We start from the raw sequence: 19,561 nt of genomic DNA on the forward strand, positions 1-19,561 counted from the left end.
CCACACTCACACTCTGGTTCAAGGCTGACCACTGAAACGTATGCTTCTCAATTCAGGTACAGTGAAGATCCCAGTTATCCGCCATGGGACTGACCTTTCCACCTTCACGTCTGTCTGGTGTGCCACGCGGCCCTCAGACCCAGCTTCTGCCACCCCAGGAGTTGACTACGTTCCCAGCTCTAGGAAGGTGGAGTTCGGACCAGGTGTCACTGAGCAGGTGTGCATGTAGAGGTCAAAGGCCAGATGGATTGTTCATGTCGTCTCTAGTCTGCTCTCCAAAGTCTTTAGAGGACTCTAAAATATTGAAATATTACTGTCTTCCCTTTCTTCAGACATCTTCCCTTTAAGATGTTTAGAAAAGCTCATGGGTGATAGACACCAAATTATTAGAAGGGATTACCTGTATGGCACAACTGTAGATCCCAAATGTAATATTGTGAAGTTAATATTGTAATTTTCATCTTTTTAATGTGCCGTTTGGCTTCCAACTAGGCAGGATGAGACAAAAACCAGCTTTGTCTATCCTTTCCCTGCTGCTGCTGCTAAGTTGCTTCAGTCGTGTCCGACTCTGTGAGACCCCATAGACAGCAGCCCACCAGGCTCCCCCATCCCTGGGATTCTCCAGGCAAGAATACTGGAGTGGCTTGCCATTTCCTTCTCCAGTCCTTTCCCTAGCCTTACCCTAATTTGATGGTTTTGACGTCTGTGTTTCTGAAGGGCTAAGTTGCCGTTACTTTCCCATTCACCTCTGGGATGAGGAAAGGGGAGTGTCGAAGAGGCGAAAGACTTGTATTTCAGGACCATTGGAGAATTCAAAAACAGAAGCCAACAAAGAAACTTAGATCTTTGACAAACTCTCCAAATGCCATTTTCAGCATAATATCCAGCATCACGGATTTAGGGTAGAAGCTGCACTTGATTGATTTCAGATGTCTAGAGAAAAAACACCTAGGGTATGTGATAAATAGATCATCATTTTATGGATTTAAAAATTTACTTTAAGACCAACAGAGAAATACAAGTTGTTACTTTTGCCCTAATCTCCCAAAGGCAAATAAGTGTTGGGTGGTGAGTATTCTATAAGATTTGCTTTGATTTTTCCTCTCTTTTTTAATTAGAAAAAAATTTTATGGAGGGGTATGTGCTAAGTCAAGGTGTAATTGACATATAACATTATATCAGATTCAGGTATACAACATAATGGTTCAATATTTATAAATATTGTAAAATGAACACCACAATAAGTCTTGTTAACATCCTGATTTTTCTCCTAGTATTGCACCTTGACCATCTTGGATGACACTCAGTATCCAGTGATTGAAGGGCTGGAGACGTTTGTGGTTTTCCTCAGCTCCCCACAAGGGGCCGAACTGACAAAACCCTTCCAGGCTGTCATTGCAATTAACGACACATTCCAGGATGGTAAGAGATTGGGGATACCAGCTGGTGGCTCAGATCAGATTTCTATTATTTCCTTAATATCCACATACATAACATTGGAACTCATTCACATTTTCACTCAAGAAAAGTGTGTGTATGTGTATGAGTACATGCGTGTGCACATTTTTAGAAATATGGGGCAGAAATAATCATTCATGTTTCTGGCACTCTGCTAGGCACACTTGGGGATTATTGCACATTCAGTTCTAGGTCACCACTTTAAAGTGAGTATCACGATAAAGCAAGGCAGATGAATTTTTTGGTTTCCCAATGTATATAAAAAGTTTACACCATACTGTAGTTTATTAGGGGCCTGCATTGTGTCTAAAAAAACAAAAGTACCTTAATTTTAAAATATTTTATTGCTAAAATGCTAATCATCTTAGCCTTTCGCAAATCATAATCTTTCCTTCAGTAGGAACATCAAAGATCACTGATCACAATCACCGTAATGAATATAACAATAATGAAAAAGTTTGAAGTATTGGGAGAGTTACCAACATGGAACATAGAGACACAAAGTGAGAAAATGCTGTTGGGAAAATGGCATCGTAGACTTGCTCAACACAATTGCCACAGATCTTTGATTTGTCAAAAATATAGTTTCTACAAAGGGCAGTCAAGTGAAGTACAATAAAATGAGGCATGCCTGGTTGGGCTGTGTCCTCAGAAACTCAAGCTCTAATTGGGGGATCAGACCGTCAGACAGAAAAAGTAGAATATATTATGATAAATGACTGAATTATGTGATAAATCTGGTAGTGTATGGGAGAAGAAGCTGAATCATAACTAAGTGTGGAAGAATCATAGATTTCACAAAGGAAGTGATATTTAACCAGAGTCTTTAGGTGTGGTAGGAGTTTATCTAATGGATAATAAAGCGTTTCTAAATGGAGAACTATAGTATGTGTAAGGTATACAAGTTTGAAAGATGCATATTTGGAGAACAGTGAGATGCTTGCTTTTGCTTCGAGCCTGGCAGGAGGTGAATGGGAGGAAATGAAATGGAAAGACATGTTGGAGACAAGTTCTAAGATGTCTTATGTTCCAGCATCAGGAATTTATAGGTACAGGGGAGCAGCGGATGCTTTTGAGCAGAGGAGTGGTGTGATTTTTGTTAAAGGAAATTAATACTGACCGTCCTGTGGGTGATGTGCAGGAAGAAATAGACACAGGCACCTGGACAAAGTGGCGCTAATGGTAAAGAATCCGCCTGCCAATGCAGGAGATTTAAGAGACGCAGGCGCAATCCCCGGGTCGGGAAGATCCCCTGGAGGAGGGCACAGTAACCCACTCCAGTATTCTTGCCTGTGGATTCCCATGGACAGAGGAGCCTGGCGGGCTACGCTTCAGAGGGTCACAAAGAGTCGGACACAACTGAAGCGAATGAGCACGCAAGAGCACCTGGACAAAAATATGAGTGCCCACTGAAGAGCTGGCCTCTGTAACAAGCGAATGAACAGGAAAGCACCGTTGTTTCTGGGGAAGAATTGGTGAACTCTAAAATTGCCAGATTCTAGAGTTGGGTAGAGAAGATCAAGTCAAACCTTTCACTTCGAGCAGGGGGACCCTCCTCAGCCTCTTTACGAATTGACATAGAACCCACAGTGACGTTTTTCACTGTCATCAAAGAAGGAACAGGAAGCCCAGCAGGTTTATCATCAATGTCTTTGTTCTTAAATAATTTATTCACTTACATAGTTTTCAAAAAGGCTTCCTAGGTGGCTCAGTGGTAAAGAATCCATCTGCCAATGCAGGAGACATAGGTTTGATGCCTGGGTCAGGAAGATCTCCTGGAGAAGGAAATGGCAACCCACTCCATCACTCTTGCCTGGAGAATCCCATGGAAGAATCCCAATGGACAGAAGAGCCTGGCTGTTTACAGTCCTTGGGGTCACAAAGAGTAGAACATGACTGATCAACTGAGCACACATAACTAAGAAAAAGTAAACAGCAAAAATCATACTATGAAAATTGTCTTCCTTCTACTCCTGTCTCCCAAGCCTCTGTCTCCCCTCCCTGAAGACAACTATTTGAAGCAGTTTTTTGTTATGTGTTTTCATATATCCAAAATAGTATCTTATTTTAGACTTAGGTTTATTGAGGTCTAACATACATAAATCAAAGTTCACCCACCACCACAATCCAAGATGTTGAACAGTTCCAGCATGCTACTTCCCTGAGTGGTTTGACACTATGCTTCCACAGCAGAGGGTGTAAGTTTGATTCCTGGTAGGAGAAGTAAGATCCCCTGGTAGGGGATCCCACATACTGCCTCCATGGTCAAAAAAAAAAAAAAGTCCTTGCAAAGTCAGCTTTCAGCCTCCCAAAGTGATCTTAGCTCCTTTTAGAAATGGCTGTTAAATCATCTAAGTGGCTCATCTCAGAATATTTTCTGTTTTCACCTTTCTCTTCTGCTCTGATACCTAGAATTAGACGGTGTTGCCCTGAAGATGCTGAGCAAGGCAAGAAAGGCCTTGTAGCTGCTACCGCAGGGCAATCTTGTATGTGCAGTTGTATCTCACCATTAACTCAAAGAATGAGAGGTAGGAGTTTTCCTCAATCACAGACTTAACCATCACCCATACAGAGTCCACTGCATTCCAGGCGGGTTGTGTGTGCACTTACTCTGTCAGTTGCTAAGAAGATTAGCAGGTGATATTTTCCATGCCTAAGACTGGTGCTTAACACTAGGGATTACAGAGGAGTAGAGAGTAGAGTCCTGCGATCTATTTCAGGACACCAGACTTACACAAATGTGAGGATTACTGCAAACTGATGTTCTCAGAGAGGTGTTGGCAATAGTGCGTGATACCCACTGCGAGCCCGGGAACCTTCCAGGAGCCTTCTGTGAGCCTTTCTTCTCCCATTCACACATCCTATCCTGAAATAGAAATGGTTCTGCAGTCAGACAGAACTGACCCTCAGGGCCAGCACCCTCACTTCCACTGAGGACTGTAGTGAGGTCCCCAGCACCAGGCCATGGACCTGTATTTTATCCATGGCCTGTTAGGACCCGGGGCACACAGGAGGAGGTGTGCGGCAGGCTGGGGAACTAAGCTTCATCTGTATTTGCAGCCACTCCCGTTTGGACTTCCCTGGTGGCTCAGACTGTAAAGTGTCTGCCTACAATACGGGAGACCCGGGTTCAACCCCTAGGTCAGGAAGATCTTCAGGAGAAGGAAATGGCAATCCACTCCAGTACTCTTGCCTGGAAATCCCACGAAAGAGCCTGGTAGGCTACAGTCCATGGGGTCGCAAAGAGTCGGACACGGCTGAGCAACTTCACTTTCTTTCACTTCCCGCTTTGGTCTCATTACCACCTGAGCTTCGCCTCCTGTCAGATCAACAGTGGCATTAGATTGTCATAGGAGCGTGAACCCTACTGTGAACTGTGCATGTGCGGGATCTAGATTGTGTGCTTCTTATGAGAATCATCCCAAACCTGCCCCCTGCACCCAGCTCCTGTCCGTGGAAAAGTTGTTTTCTGTGAAGCCATTCCCTGGTGTCAAAATGGTTGGGGATCGCTGCCTTGTACGGTTTGTCAAGAGGATAAGAAATGATGTGTATGGAAGCTCTACCATACACATCAGGCCCTTTGTACATCTTAAGCTCCACGCATAAATTTGTCCCCAAATCCAAATTGCCTTTCCTTTGTCTCTGCTCAGTCTCCCACTGAACTGAGGGCTCCTTAAAAGCAGAACCTCTTCCCAGAAGACAGTCACGAGAAGTGTTCACCCGCTTCTTTCTTTTCTTTTCCTCTTTTTTTTTTTTTTTTTTTTAAGCAGATAGGCATGTGAAAGAAAGGTGAAGTGAAAGTGAAGTCACTCAGTCATGTCCAACTCTTTGCGACCCCATGAACTGTAGCCCACCAGGCTCCTCCGTCCATGGGATTTTCCAGGCAAGAGTACTGGAGTGGGTTGCCATTTCCTTCTCCAGGGGATCTTCCAGACCCAGGGATCGAACCTGGGTTTACTGCATTGCAGGCAGATTCTTTACCCTCTGAGCCACCAGGGAAGCGATAGGCATGGGAGTATGTGTTAAATAGAGGGAAAAGGGAAAGAAGTCTTTTACATCTCAAGAGAAATCTGAGGCTGATTAATACATGACAGGGCCCAAACATTACCACTTTAGCTTTTAATTCACCTCCACCTTGATGCCTGTCAAGCCAGCAAAAAAATCAATCTAAAGCATTAGATAAAATCTGCCATGAGCAGAAAGTTTTCTTGCTTGTGTTGCTTTTTGCCTGGCAACAAGCTCCCTTCTTGTCTTCATGTGCAAGGTCATGTCATTCCCACCCCTTTCTTAGAAGCACAGACAGTTGTTCTGGATGGAAAGAGTCCCAGATGGGTAATGTGTAGGACCTCATACCAAAGTCACTCATCTTTTTAGAGATATCTTCTGGGTTTTTCTTTAGTGATAAATGGTAATGGTTAGGCTTAGCTCAGATGATAAATTTGTTTTATTTTTGCCAATGCTGACAGTTCTGAGCAGTGGACAGGTTGGAAGCAGAGAGCTTTCTATATGTTGTCTTGCACACAGCTTTGTGCTCACACATTCTGTTTGTTCCTTTCAGTTTGGGCAAGGCACGTCCAGGAGGCAGCCAGGAAATACAGGTTTAGCTTTAAGGTCATCTTTCTGCAGCTCCAAAGACGATTTGACATATGACTGGACAGATGACTACCTCTTTGTATTTTTCATAAAGAAAATAATAACTGTCACTCAGCAAAATGTTGGTCTCAAAAGGAGACATGCTTTAATGCAGAATGTTACCTAAGGCCTTATAGAAAGCAAGGAGGAAAAACTGATCCAATGTATTCAGAAGCCTGGAGATGGGAAGCAATACACACCATGATATAGTAATTCCTCCCAATATTTGCTTCAAATTTTGATGCTGGAGAAGACTTGAAAGTCCCTTGGACAGCAAGGAGATTAAACCAGTCAATCCTAAGGGAAATCAACCCTAAATATTCATTGATGTAGACTGATGCTCCAATACTTTGGTCACTTGATGCAAAGAGCCAACTCATCAGAAGAGATTCTGATGCTGGGAAAGATTGAGGGCAGGAGGAGAATGGGATGACAGACAGAGGATGAGATGGTTGGATGGCATCACCAACTCAATGAACATGAGGTTGAGCAAACTCAGGGAGGTAGTGAAGGTCAAGGAAGCCTAGTATGCTGTAATCCATGGGGGTCACAAAGAGTTGGACACGCCTTAGTGACTGAACAGCAACAACCAACATTTGAGTGCCTTCTGTTTACTGTATTGAGCACTGATCTCATTTAATTCAATCCTCCCAAGAATTTTAAAAATCAGATATTAACATTTCCAATTTACATATTTTAAAAAAGGAAAAAGCAAGGTTCAGAATCTAAGTAACTTTTCCTGCCGAGAGAGACTGCCAGCTTGCTTAGTCATGTCCGACTGTCGGACATGTCTGGCTGTCTGTGGGACCTGTCCGACTGTTGGGCGTGTCTGACTGTGGGACATGGACTGTAGCCTACCAGGCTCCTCTATCCATGGGATTTCCCAGGCAGGAATACTGGCATGGGTTGCCATCTCCTTCTCCAGGGGATTGTCCTGACCCGGGGATGGAACCCTTGGCTCCTGCATTGGCAGGTGGATTCTTTACCACTGCGCCAGCCACTGGCCAAATACAGCTTGTGGGTGTGTTTTGTTTGGCTGCAATAGTTTTGGCCTGAATGGAATGTCTTTTTACTATTTTAATTGCTTGCTATTTTGAAATTTAGGAGCTATGACCTAAAAATGCAGATCTCTGGCTTCATTTGAAAATAGGGACACCTGCCAACAAAAGAATGAAGCTAAGGGGCAGCCCTCTTAAAACACGACCTGTTCTTTCCTCTTTGCCAATTGTCCCTGTTCTCTATTGTCTTTCTGGCCCGGCCACACATGTGAGTGGTCATTTATCATCAGTTTTACACTGCTGTTTTCCTCTTTGTAGCCTTAGAAGGAACATGAACATTTTTGGGTTCTCAGGTCTCAAAATTTTTCTTCCACCTGGCGCATATCTTTATTTGCATCACCTATCTGCATCTGAGATGGTGACTGTTCCCTGAAGCTGAGCAAACTTGATTTGTTCTATTTTGTTGGAACTACGCTCACAGTGGAGCAGGCTTCCATGGTGGCTCAGAAAGTAAAGAATCTGCCTGCAATGCAGGAGACTGGGGTTCGATCCCTGGGTTGGGAAGATCCCCTGGAGAAGGGACTGTCTGTCTATCCCAGTATTCTTGTCTGGAAAATCCCATGGACAGAGGAGCCTGGTGGGCTACAGTCCCTGGGGTTGCTTCGTGGGACATGACTGAGTGAACAACACCATCACTTCACTTTCATTCACACTCATGGTGGGAACAGTTTCTTGGTCCTGAGAGCGGTAGGCAGGCCTTGAAATCTGCTGACTGCCTGTGATTTATCAGCCTCTGGTGGTCCTTTAGTGGCACCTTCCTGCCAGATTGCCGAGGGCCCACGTGGGCTATCGCCACCTCCCTTGGTGTCTCGCTAACAATGCCTCCATCTTTCCTTCTCTCACCCAGTGCCCAGCATGCAGTTTGCCAAGGATTTGCTCCTGGTGAAGGAGAAGGAGGGCGTCCTGCATGTGCCCATCATTCGGAGTGGAGACCTGAGCTATGAGTCGTCGGTGAGGTGCTATACTCAGGGCCTTTCAGCTCAGGTCATGGAGGACTTTGAGGAGAGAAGAAATGCAGACTCTTCACGGATTACGTTTCTCAAAGGGGAGAAAGTAAGTGGATTCATGGTGGCTGAAAGATGGCTTCTCTCCTTCCTTGATGCCTTTATTTGTCCATAGTGAAGTAATTCAGACAAACTCTGAACATCCTACTACTACTACTAAGTCACTTCAGTCGTGTCCAACTCTGTGCGACCCCGTAGACGATGTTTCTAATTAATTGTTCATATCGGGTTGGCCAAAAAGTTTGTTCAGAGTCTTCCATTACATCTTACAGGAAAACCTGAACCAACTTTTTGGCCAACCCAATACTTTCAATGATATCATCTCTTCTACATAGCTGTCTTCTCTGTTGCCCACTTAGCACCAGCTACCTATGTCATTGGTTGACTGGGAAGTTTAGATGGTGTAGAATCTTTTTGGAATTTAGCAGAATCAAATGACTAGGGACTTCTCTTAATCTGAAACTACATTGAAGAGGAATGCACTCCACAAATGTTGCCTAGAGAAAACGGTTTTCTAATACTTGGGTCCCAGTGGCAAGGCAGTACACATTCTGGTATAGGGCCTACAGTACAGGATTACACAGGTGTAGAGTTGAGCAGATTCAGGTCCGGGGAGTATTTTCTTGGTAATATAATGCAAAATGATGCATACAGATACAGGAATTCCTGAGAAATTCCAGTCACTAAATATGGCTGCATCAGAATCAAATAGAGCTTCCCTAGTGGCTCAGAGTAATGAATCCACTTGCAATGCAGGAAACTCAGGAGATGCAGGTTTGATCCCTCCAGGAAAGATCCCCTGGAGGAGGAAATGGCAACCCACTCCAGTATTCTTGCTGGGAAAGTCCCATGGACAGTGGAACATGGCAGGCTAGTCCATAGGGTGACAGAGTCAGACATGACTGAGCACACATATGTCAGAATCAAGCCTGCAGCCTCAGTGTATTTCCAAAGCACGTGTTGAATGGGAGTTGTATTTCCCCAGTTTTTGGATCTCAGTTTCAGATGACTAAGTCAGTTGTGGCCCTGATTGCCAGGCTGCAGCCCTTGGTTCAGAGTATGCAGTTCCCACTGTTCAGTTCAAGGCCTTTTCTCATTTTGTTTATTGATTCATTTCATTTTACCCCTATTCTGCAGACAGTCACAGTCCTTCCCTATCTGAGGTCATCAATCCATTGTCTGTTAATGTGTGTTTCTTATTTGTATTTGTTCTTTGAAAATGCCTCGCTCTTCATATATATCATTTTTAATTTATAAAACTGCTACTGTGTTATATTTTTCACATGTTTTCTGTGTTTTCTCAGCAATATGTTTTGGTATCTGTGCATGTCATTTATGTGTATATCTAATCTGTTGCTTCAAACTGTTGCCTAGTATTTCATGAAGTGCACTTATTACATTTTACCCATTCACTCTCAGCAATAGACAGTGAAGATCCTCCGTTTCAGTTCCCAGTCACCTCCTAACACTCTGCCATTACTAACAGTACCACTAGGCAAATCCTCCTACCTGTCCACTTAGTCAGCAGCAAAATTGCTGGACCACAGGGCATGAATGTGCTTAATTTGAAAAAAAAAACAGTATTAGGATACTTTCTAAAATGTCACTAACAGGACATGAAGGTTGTTAAAACCCTACATCCTCTTCTATACTTTTCCAGTTACTGATTTTTACTAATTTGATATGTATAATATTATATCTCATTTCAATTTGCCTTTGTCCAATTATTTCTATGCTTTGCTCAGATGGCAAAGAATCCACCTGCAATGTGGGACACCTGGATTCGATCCCTGGGTTGGGAAGATCCCTTGGGGGAGGGCATGGCAACGCAGTCCAGTATTCTTGCCTGGAGAATTCCCATGGACAGAGGAGCCTGGCAGGCTACAGGTTGCAAAGAGTCAGATACAACTGAGCGACTAAGCAAAGCACATGTTTGTTAGTTCACTGAGTTTCCTCTTACAAGAATCTATTATTTTTAACCTTTGTTACTTATTTTATTGTATTGCTATCTTTTCCTTACTGATTTGCAGTAGTTTCTTGTATACTCTAAATATTATTAATATTAATAATTCTAAATAATAATATTAATCCTTGCCAACTTTAGACATTTTAGCTTCTATAAGCATAGTTTCCTTTTCTGTCTCTCATCTATTACCTTTGACCTTGGTGTTCTTAGTTGAACAGAAATCTTCATTTTGATATAATCAAGCATATGAAGTTCAGTTCAGTTAACTTCAGCTCAGTTGCTCAGTTGTGTCCGACCCTTTGTGACCCCACGGACTGCAAGCATGTGAAAGTTTTGCCTTATGATTAGTTCTTTTGAAGTTTAGCATAAGAAGACTTTACCCATCCCAGGTCACCCCAGATTCTTCCTCCATTCTTTACCACCAAAAGAAAATAATAGTTTCCTTCTCTGAGCCTGTCAAGTCTTTTTCGCATGCATAACTCATAAAACCCCTGTCTTAGTTTTGTATTTTATGGGAATTTTTCTGGTGGCAGGTTGAAACACATATTAAAACACACACACATAAGTACTGTAAATACAATCTTCAGCTTTGAGTCTGCATGTCTGTATTTGTTTTAAATTCAAGAGAGGATTCTCTGCCTATCCAAGAGGCAGTTTGTAATTTAATAAAATCATAAAGAAAATACAGCTTAGTAGTCTAGATGTTACCCACATGGCAGCCTATTCATAAGCATATTTTGGAATCTTCATCTCCTTCGTCGTTCTGAGCAATGTCTTTGGAACTTGTCATTTACTAAAATGTCCTTTTTTAAAATTTATTTTTAATTGCAGAATAATTTTTTTCTAGTGGTTTCTGCCATAGAGCAATGTGAATCAATCATAAGTATACATTATATCCCCCCATCCTGCACCCTCCAGGAGGAAAGGGTGGGATGAATTGAGAGAGTAGCATTGAAACATATTTATTACCATATGTAAAATATATAGCTAATGGAATGTTGCTGTATAACACAGGGAGAGTGTCTTTTATTTTTAAGATATACTGAAGAGTCAGTACTAAATTCATGCTTTCCATAAAGAAATTCTTACTGTAAGAAAAATGTGAGAGGGATAATAAAAGCATTCTTCAGGAACTTAAAACCAGGTTAGCAAACCACAAGTAAATGTTCACAGAGATAGTCTCCCTCCGTCTAGTATGACTTAGGAGGTGTGACGGTGAAAGCTCCATATCCACATATCCTATGCAGTATGGTAGTATAGTGAGTTTAAGATCAGCCAACTAAAAATAATCACACTTCATGTCATATGACTATGCTATCAAGGCTGCTCTGTTGTTGTGACCTTATTTTACATTTCCCCAAGAAGACTGTCCTCAGTAGAGAATATTCAGTTTGGGAAGCATTTGATTTCTTTCCATCCAACAGGGATTTAGATTGTGTTCTCAGGCATTCAGTTCTCAGCAGTTTTCAAGTGAGACACCATTTGGCAGCTCTTTATAGAGTTCTGCAGCTTTTAAAGGTGTCTTTAGCCTAACAGGAAGCTTTTCTGACTTCCTTATAAGAGTCCTCAATTTTCACAAAGGAAAAAGAACATTATTCACCTCTCCAGGAATTCTAATCCATATGTTAAACCCTCACCACCAGAAGTCTACCTGTCATAACACGTACAAGGGTACAGATGAGTCCAGGCAAAATGTGGGGAAGCACCCAAATGTTCTCCAAATGCTTTTTAGTGATTCACTTTATTGCTCTAGCTTTTCGTAACTTATGACCAGTAATTCAAAATGGGTTGGAATGTTGAATACAAAGCTCCACATGTAGGTAGGTCCATCCAGGCATGACTGTTAAGACTTAAGTATTCTATTTTATAAATGAAATTGTTGGAAATCTTTTGAATTTGTGTTGGCTCTTTGATGCTGCAAAGAAAAAAAATTACTTTCCAGGGAAAGGTGAGCAAATAATTGATCCCTCGCTGCAAATTTGAATCTCTCTTGTGCCCTTGGCTCTAGATGAAGAACTGTACTGTCTATATCCACGATGACTCCATGTTTGAGCCTGAGGAACAGTTCAGGGTCTACCTCGGCCGTCCTCTTGGGAACCACTGGAGTGGAGCCAGAGTTGGAAAGAATCACATGGCCACCATCACCATAGCCAATGATGAAGATGGTAACAGAAGAAATTGCCTTTAGTTTCTCTTAGGTTGATGGGACTTGAACTGATGTTTCATACTAATGTTTTAATGTAATTATAGGTGTTTTGAAAACTGAAAGCACTATAAAAATGTCTAATGGTAACAGCTGGAGTATTAATAAAAGAAAAACAGTCTTGGAATATTTATAGAAAACAATTATACTCCAATTTAAAAAAAAATGTTGGCAGCAAGGGATCCCTTCCACAATCCTCTGATTTTTTTTGACTGTAATTTTTTTTTAATTTCAATTGAAAATTTTTAAACATACAGTTTTATCTGGATGTTTATTTGGGCTTTTTTGTTCCTGCTGTGTGACACGTAGACTATTAGTTCCCTGACCAGGGATTGAAACCATGGCCCCTGAATTGGAAGCAGGGAGTCTTAACCACTGAACCACCGGGGAAGTCCCAGAGCTCCAGTATTTTTAATCACATTGTTCCCTAGCACATCACCAAGACATAAGGAATGAGTGTGGTTAAGAGCTAGGACAGAAACACTAAGACAGACACAGAATAAAAACTGTTTTAAGTCCCAGCAATTCAGGAGCAGGGCTGGAAATACAATCAGAGTCAGTTGAATCCAATGAACTGATTTAAAACACTGCCACCTTCCTGGAAAAGTCTAATTTCTCAGTTTTATTCTCTCTAATTGATTTGGCCTACTAACCTAAAAATACTTAAATTCTTTAGTCAAGTGCTAGCAACAAATGACCCAAGCACCAAAGAAAACATAATCTGTTTTAAATAGGGACATAGCTGTTTTATTAAAATAGATATTTTAATGAATGGACAATAGTACTACAACTAGTAATAGCTGTTTTATTGAATACTGATTATATACCAAGAACTGTTATAAGGATATTATTTTAAAAAAAACAAAACTTCATTTAATCCTGACAGTAACCTTTTGAGGTAGGTGTTATTTTATCCTATATTATAGGTAGAGAAATTGAACCCCAGCAAAGTTATCTTATTTATGCTCTTAGTTTCACAGCTGTAAGCAACAAAACTGCATGAAAAACCTTATTTTATCAGATTCTAGAATCTACACAAGTCAGTGAGATTCAGGGTTTTAATATAAAATAGAGACTAACTTGAATTGAGGGGAAAAAAATTAGAAGCCAGCCTTGAAGTTGAATTAGCCCTTTACCGAAGGAGACAGGCTCAGATCTGAGGTGAACCCCTCCTGCTCACACAGTACTTAGATTGTACTTAGCCCAGTACTTAGGCTCAGAAAAGTCACCGGTTCACACTGTTACAGTGACACACCTCAGTCTCAGAGAGCGTACACAGTAAAACTATGAAGTCTCAAATGAGATGTATCTTTGACAATTAGGAAGAACAGATTTTCTGAGAGAGAAGAGGGAAGTAAACATAGAGACACCAGACATTTCTGGAAAAGTCCATGATATGTTTTTAGAGGGTATAAGGTTTGTAATTGCTCCCAATTTTTCTCTCTTCTTATCTCACTGTTTCCGCCACTACCTCATTGCCCTTCCCCTTGAGAATATAATACAAAGGAAGGCATGGTTCGAACTCTAAAGAAAACAATTATTCATTTCACAGCAATGAGGGTAGTACTTCAAATCAGATTGTGTTCGGAAATCCTATGTTTCTGAATTATTGTTGTACCAGTCACTAAAACTACTCACTCTTTTTTTTTAAAACTTTTTATTTTGTATTGAGGTATAGCCAATTAACAATGTCGCTTCCAGCAAACAGCGAAGGGACTCAGCCATACGTATACATTTTATCCATTCTCTTTCAAACCCCGCTCCCATCCAGGCTGCCATATAACATTGAGCAGAGTCCTCTGTGCTATACTTTAGGTTAGCTTATTGGTTACCCATTTTAAATATAGCAGTGTGTACATGTCAATCCCAAACTCCCTAACTACCCCTTCTCCCCATCCTTTCCACCTGGCAACCATAAATTAGTAAAACTACTCATTCTTAACTAACCTGTGATATTTATAGATACAGCTAAGGGTGGGGGAAAGTGAAAGCAGTGGGAGGGAGGATCCAGGAGATGAAGATGGGAGATAGATTTGGTAAATGTAAACAGTATATAAATGAAATTCATATCTCATAAATGAAAAAGAGTTGGTTCATACAATCAGTCAATAGATATTTATCAAGGGCTTACTCTGTCTCGGTCCCTTGATAAATTGTGCAGATTTAAAAACATGCTGTGAGCTATAAGGCCTAGATGGAAACTTGGATAGCATGCATTTCAAAGTGCTTTAAAATGTTTCCTCTACCGCACTCTTTTTAATAAGAAATATGTGAGAAACAGCTCCTGTAGAATCACAGATGAATTCCTTTTTCCAAAGTATTGCTTAGGGTTAAATACAGATTGATTTTTATGACTGCAAGCTATTTTGCCTTTTGTATTGTTAACTAGTGTGAAAAATTCCCGCTTGTCATTATAAAGTGTTTTCATGGGAGCTGGAATTCTTTTTCACTTTTCCAACTTGCTCTTGTTCTCCTAACCTTGTTTCCTTAGCTCCTACCATTGAGTTTGAAGAAGCTGCATACCAAGTCCGGGAACCCTCAGGGCCAGATGCCACTGCCATTCTGAACGTCAAGGTGATCCGCAGAGGGGATCAGAACAGAACATCCAAGATTCGCTGTAGCACACGGGATGGGTCAGCCCAGTCTGGTGTGGATTATTACCCAAAGAGCCGAGTCTTGAAGTTCAGTCCTGGTAATTGAATGCCAATCCCAATTAGTAGGTCTTCCTTAAAGTGTTAATTGATTAGTTGTGTCTGACTCTTTGCGACCCCATCAACTATAGCCCACCAGACTCCTCTGTCCATAGAATTTCCGAGACAAGAATACTGGAGTGGGTAGCCATTTCCTTCTCCAGAGGATCTTCCTGATCCAGGTATCAAACCTAGGTTTCCCGCATTGCAGGCAGATTCTTACTGTCTGAGTCACCAGGGAAGCCTCATAGGTATTACTTAAGAAAGAGGCTAATATCTTATGTTTGAAGGAAAAAATAAGCAGAAAATTAAAAATATATATATTTCCAGTAGCATGAAGTACTTAGTAAGCACACATTTGAGGTTGTAGGAATCTTAACATTTTTTAATTAGTAAAAATGGCATAGGATAAGAAGAAAAAAAAAAAAGAAATGCCTTACTTCAGAGCATCCTAGGCATTTTAGATCATTTAAAAGGATTTTTTGTTGTTGTTGTTAGCCTATGATTTGGTTGAGCAATGGGAGCACCTGAGTTTTTAAAAATATATGTGATGCCATCATTCAGCAAACATCAGTATGGACCATTGTGCTGGGCCCTCAGGGCTTACTCAACCCAGAAGGCACAATCTCCATGTTCAAACGGCTTGACATCTACTAGGCAATGTTATGCAGATGAGTCATGGAAGAGAGAAAGATGAGATTCTCACAACCAGCTGTTTAATTGTTTGAGGTATTTCCTTAATGGAAGGAATGAGATAAAAAAAAAAGGAGCTGACTTTTACTCTAGACTTTCCCAAAAACTTTCTGGAGCAATATAAGGTGAAAAGGCTGGTGTATAGCCTGGCACTGTTTGTGATGTAGCCAGAAGTGGGCAAAAGTGGTAGAAGACCACTTCAGAGATGACATGGCAAGAGGAGGGAGGAAATGCCTCCCTTGGAGATGGAGGGGTGCCTCTGTATGTCTCCATCACCCCATGGAGCTTCAAAGGGCTTTTGGCTCCATCCCTTGTGCGTCTGGCTAGTGTTTACAGGGAAGGTAGGTGCCCTTCCTCCACATCCTCACAAGGACCTCTCTTCCAAGCGTCTTAGCTTCTTTCTCTTCTGCATAAGAATCTGGGGGAAAGGCAGGTCCTAGAAGTAACCTAGCCCAGGTGTCTATAGGAGGAAGAAGGTCATCTTGACCACTGCCAGGGGTCGCTGCACCCTCATAGAATCACTTTATATAAAACATGGGGATTTCTGAGCTCTAACCCTCTCCATCCCATGCTGGCAAACTGTCACATTATCGTCTTGGCAGAGACAGCCCTGTCTCCTCGCTTCCCAGGAGACAGCTTTGAAGGGTGTCTAGTGTGTAAGCACTCACTGCCACACAGGGGCTTGTTCCTAAGTGTAAAGGGAAACGAAAAATTAGGCCAAAAAAAAAAGCATAACCAGGGTGGAGTGTTTTTTAGATCATAGATTTTTATTACCACCAGCTAGTATCAGGCAGGGGCCATTAATTCTCATGTGGTGTTGAATAGTAAATCTGTAGGACTGAGCCTCCACCACAGGTGGAATTTTACCTATAAAACTGACCCCTCACTGGAGATGGGGCTAAAGTGATTGGCGGCCACTGCATTGAGCCTCTGAAACATCAAGCCTCAGCAGTGCCAACCTGCACTGTCTTAAGTGGGTCACTCATGAGGACCTTTGCTCCCTTTGTTCTGTCTGTGGCAAAGGTGTGGATCACATCTTCTTTAAAGTCGAGATCCTGTCCAATGAGGACCGGGAGTGGCATGAATCGTTCTCCCTAGTCCTTGGCCCGGATGACCCAGTGGAAGCAGTTCTTGGCGACGTGACCACGGCCACAGTGACGATTCTAGACCAGGAGGCAGCTGGGAGTCTCATCCTGCCAGCACCACCCATTGTAAGTCTCACGACCCAGAGGATGGTTGCTTCCGTCTTAGGCATTAGATGAGAACTTGAGAGAAGCAGGACTGCTCGTGTCCCCTTCCCCAAATCCCTCACTCGCATCACCTCCAGGGTCATCTAGTAATGTCTGGTGACATCTGTGGTTATCATGACTGTCACACTGGGTGCTTCTAGCATCTAGAGGACGGAAGTCAGGGATGCTGCTGAACATCCTACACACAATACACAGGACAGTCCCCCTCCTCTCAACAAAGAGTTGCCTGGCTCAAAAGTCAGTAGTGCTAAAGAGGAGAAACCTTGTTTCCACATAAGAGCGAGACCAAACTATGTTGAGACCTTCGTCTAACAAAGAAAGTACAATACCATTGGTCTTCTCATTTCTTTGGTGAGCCCTAGAAGAGTAAAAATGGAATCTTCCCCCATATCTATTATCCTACATACTCACCGCGGGCATAGAATTAAGTGTCTATGGAGCTGTACCACCGTGTTTCCCAATTTGGGGATAAACAGGATGAATGCACCGACTTCACAGTTAGGAGGAAAACTCACAGAGGTTGCCATGAGTCCCTCAGTCATGTCCAACTCTTTGCAACTCCACGGACTGTAGCCCGCCAGGTTCCTCTGTTCGTGGGATTCTCTAGACAAGAATACTGGATTCCCTTCTCCAGGGGCTCTTCCTCACCTAGAGATCGAACCCGGGTCTCCTGCATTGCAGGTGGATTTTTTACTGTCTGAGCCACCAGGGAAGCTCCCAGAAGTTGCCAAGGGGAATTTAACATAGGATAATGAAGCAGTCCAAATAAGTCTTATAACTTCCTCTGACTAACTCATACAATAGAAAGACCATTTCAAAATATGTCTCTTTGAACATGAAACAAATATATATGTATGTTCAGTCACTAAGTCATGTCTGTCTCTTTGCAACCCCATGGACTGCAGCATACCAGGCTTCCCTGTCCCTCACATATATCCTTTATTTACTTGTATTTTGCCAGATGCACTACTGCCTGCCATTAACAGTTTAATGCAACTTTTAACTAATATCTGCCATTTATGATACAGTTTTGGTTACAGTATGTGGGGGGTGGAGTGTTTTTCACTTGAGTCATAGGAATCTGATTTAGGAATGAGACCATTAAGATACTAAAGCTTTTAACTCAGGGAGGAGGAGGATCTTCCCTACTATTGAAGATTTCCAGGATCTTTTAGGAATGCCTGGTTAAGCATTGTTAAAACTACTGCTATATTTTAAAGAATCCCTAGGAGTTAAGTGATCATGTAGGTCTCTGGGGAAGAGAGCTTTAGTTTTCTGACTGTCCCAATACCTACCCAGGGCTGAAGCTATGTTGCTCCTTGGCAGGTCATTACACTTGCTGACTATGACCATGTGGAAGAGGTTACCAAGGAGGGAGTCAAGAAATCCCCCTCCCCGGGCTACCCGCTGGTCTGTGTCACGCCCTGCGACCCCCATTTCCCCAAATATGCTGTCATGAAGGAGCGCTGCCATGAGGCTGGCATCAACCAGACGTCTGTGCAGTTCAGCTGGGAAGTGGCCGCCCCCACTGATGGCAACGGGGCCCGGTCTCCCTTCGAGACCATCACCGACAACACGCCATTCACCAGTGTCAACCACATGGTAGGTCTGGTTACAGAGGGAGAGACCTGGCCTTTCTCTTTGTTGCTCCAGCTCTGTCAAATTCCTTGAGGTCCCTGCATGCCATTTGGTATAAACTAAACAATTAAGCAGGTGCAACACTTTCCTTTTGTTCTTACGTATGAGAAAAGGTGATACGGTGTGGCAGAAAGAGGACTAGGCTAGGACTCCAACAACCTGCTACAAGCCTCGATTCTGCCTGTTCTGAACTATGTGATCTTAAGTGTTTACGTCACCTTTCTGAGTCTCAGTTTCCTGATCTACAAAATAATACCTCCTTTGCTTAATCCACTTGACAAGGTCATTGACAAACAGGAAAGTGATTTACAAATGATGAAGTAAGTCAAAGATTCTAGGTAAGTACAAATAGTGAGTCTCTCTTCACATCTCTTAAATCATTCAATAAGAAGTAGGGTATAAATTCCTTAAGAAAAAAGGACCAAGAGTTCTACCATATTTGTATATCCAATCCAAAGTGGCTGCCACATTGGTGGCACACAGTGGGGACCAGTTATTAAATAAAATGAGAGTATACTTATTAAGTGATCAGTATTTTTCAAAGCCTGGTGGGAAGATATGAAAAGAGGTTCAGAATGTCGTTGCTGTCCTCAGAGAGTTAGGAGGCCAGACGCACACCTCCGCCACCATCAGGGAGCCACGTTCAGCAGTGCTTTGCCCACGCTCAGGAAACAGTCCAGTGTTCTGACTCTGCTCATTGCACTAATGATGTTCTTCAGAGAAAGAGCTGAAAGCAGTGGAGATTCAGGCTCCACAGAGCATCCGGCACCCAGCAAGCAACCAATCATTTGTGACTGAAATGAGTGCATTTCATAATTTTGGAAATCAGAAATTTTTTTCAGACTTAATTTCTCTAGATTTTTTCCTACAAATCCACAGTTTGTTCTCACTTTAACAAGTGCATTGGACTTCTCTAGTGGTCCAGTGGTTGGGAATCCACCTACCTGTCAGGGAGACGAATCCAATCCA

At 42.3% G+C, this 19,561-nt stretch overlaps 1 protein-coding gene across 1 annotated transcript in view; it reads left to right on the forward strand.

The window, feature by feature from the left end:
- The window catches only part of FRAS1 (Fraser extracellular matrix complex subunit 1), a 513,961-nt gene that overhangs the window by 456,415 nt on the left and 37,985 nt on the right, over window positions 1-19,561 (forward strand). The window contains exons 58-64 of the mRNA XM_018049625.1: window positions 57-217; window positions 1,275-1,422; window positions 7,996-8,201; window positions 12,127-12,283; window positions 14,813-15,013; window positions 16,728-16,915; window positions 18,281-18,556. Coding sequence (XP_017905114.1) covers window positions 57-217; window positions 1,275-1,422; window positions 7,996-8,201; window positions 12,127-12,283; window positions 14,813-15,013; window positions 16,728-16,915; window positions 18,281-18,556 — 1,337 coding nt within the window. The remainder of the gene's footprint in view (window positions 1-56; window positions 218-1,274; window positions 1,423-7,995; window positions 8,202-12,126; window positions 12,284-14,812; window positions 15,014-16,727; window positions 16,916-18,280; window positions 18,557-19,561) is intronic.

The sequence above is a fragment of the Capra hircus genome, chromosome 6 (genome assembly GCF_001704415.2).
Source record: "Capra hircus breed San Clemente chromosome 6, ASM170441v1, whole genome shotgun sequence".
In the NCBI taxonomy this organism is placed as follows: domain Eukaryota; kingdom Metazoa; phylum Chordata; class Mammalia; order Artiodactyla; family Bovidae; genus Capra; species Capra hircus.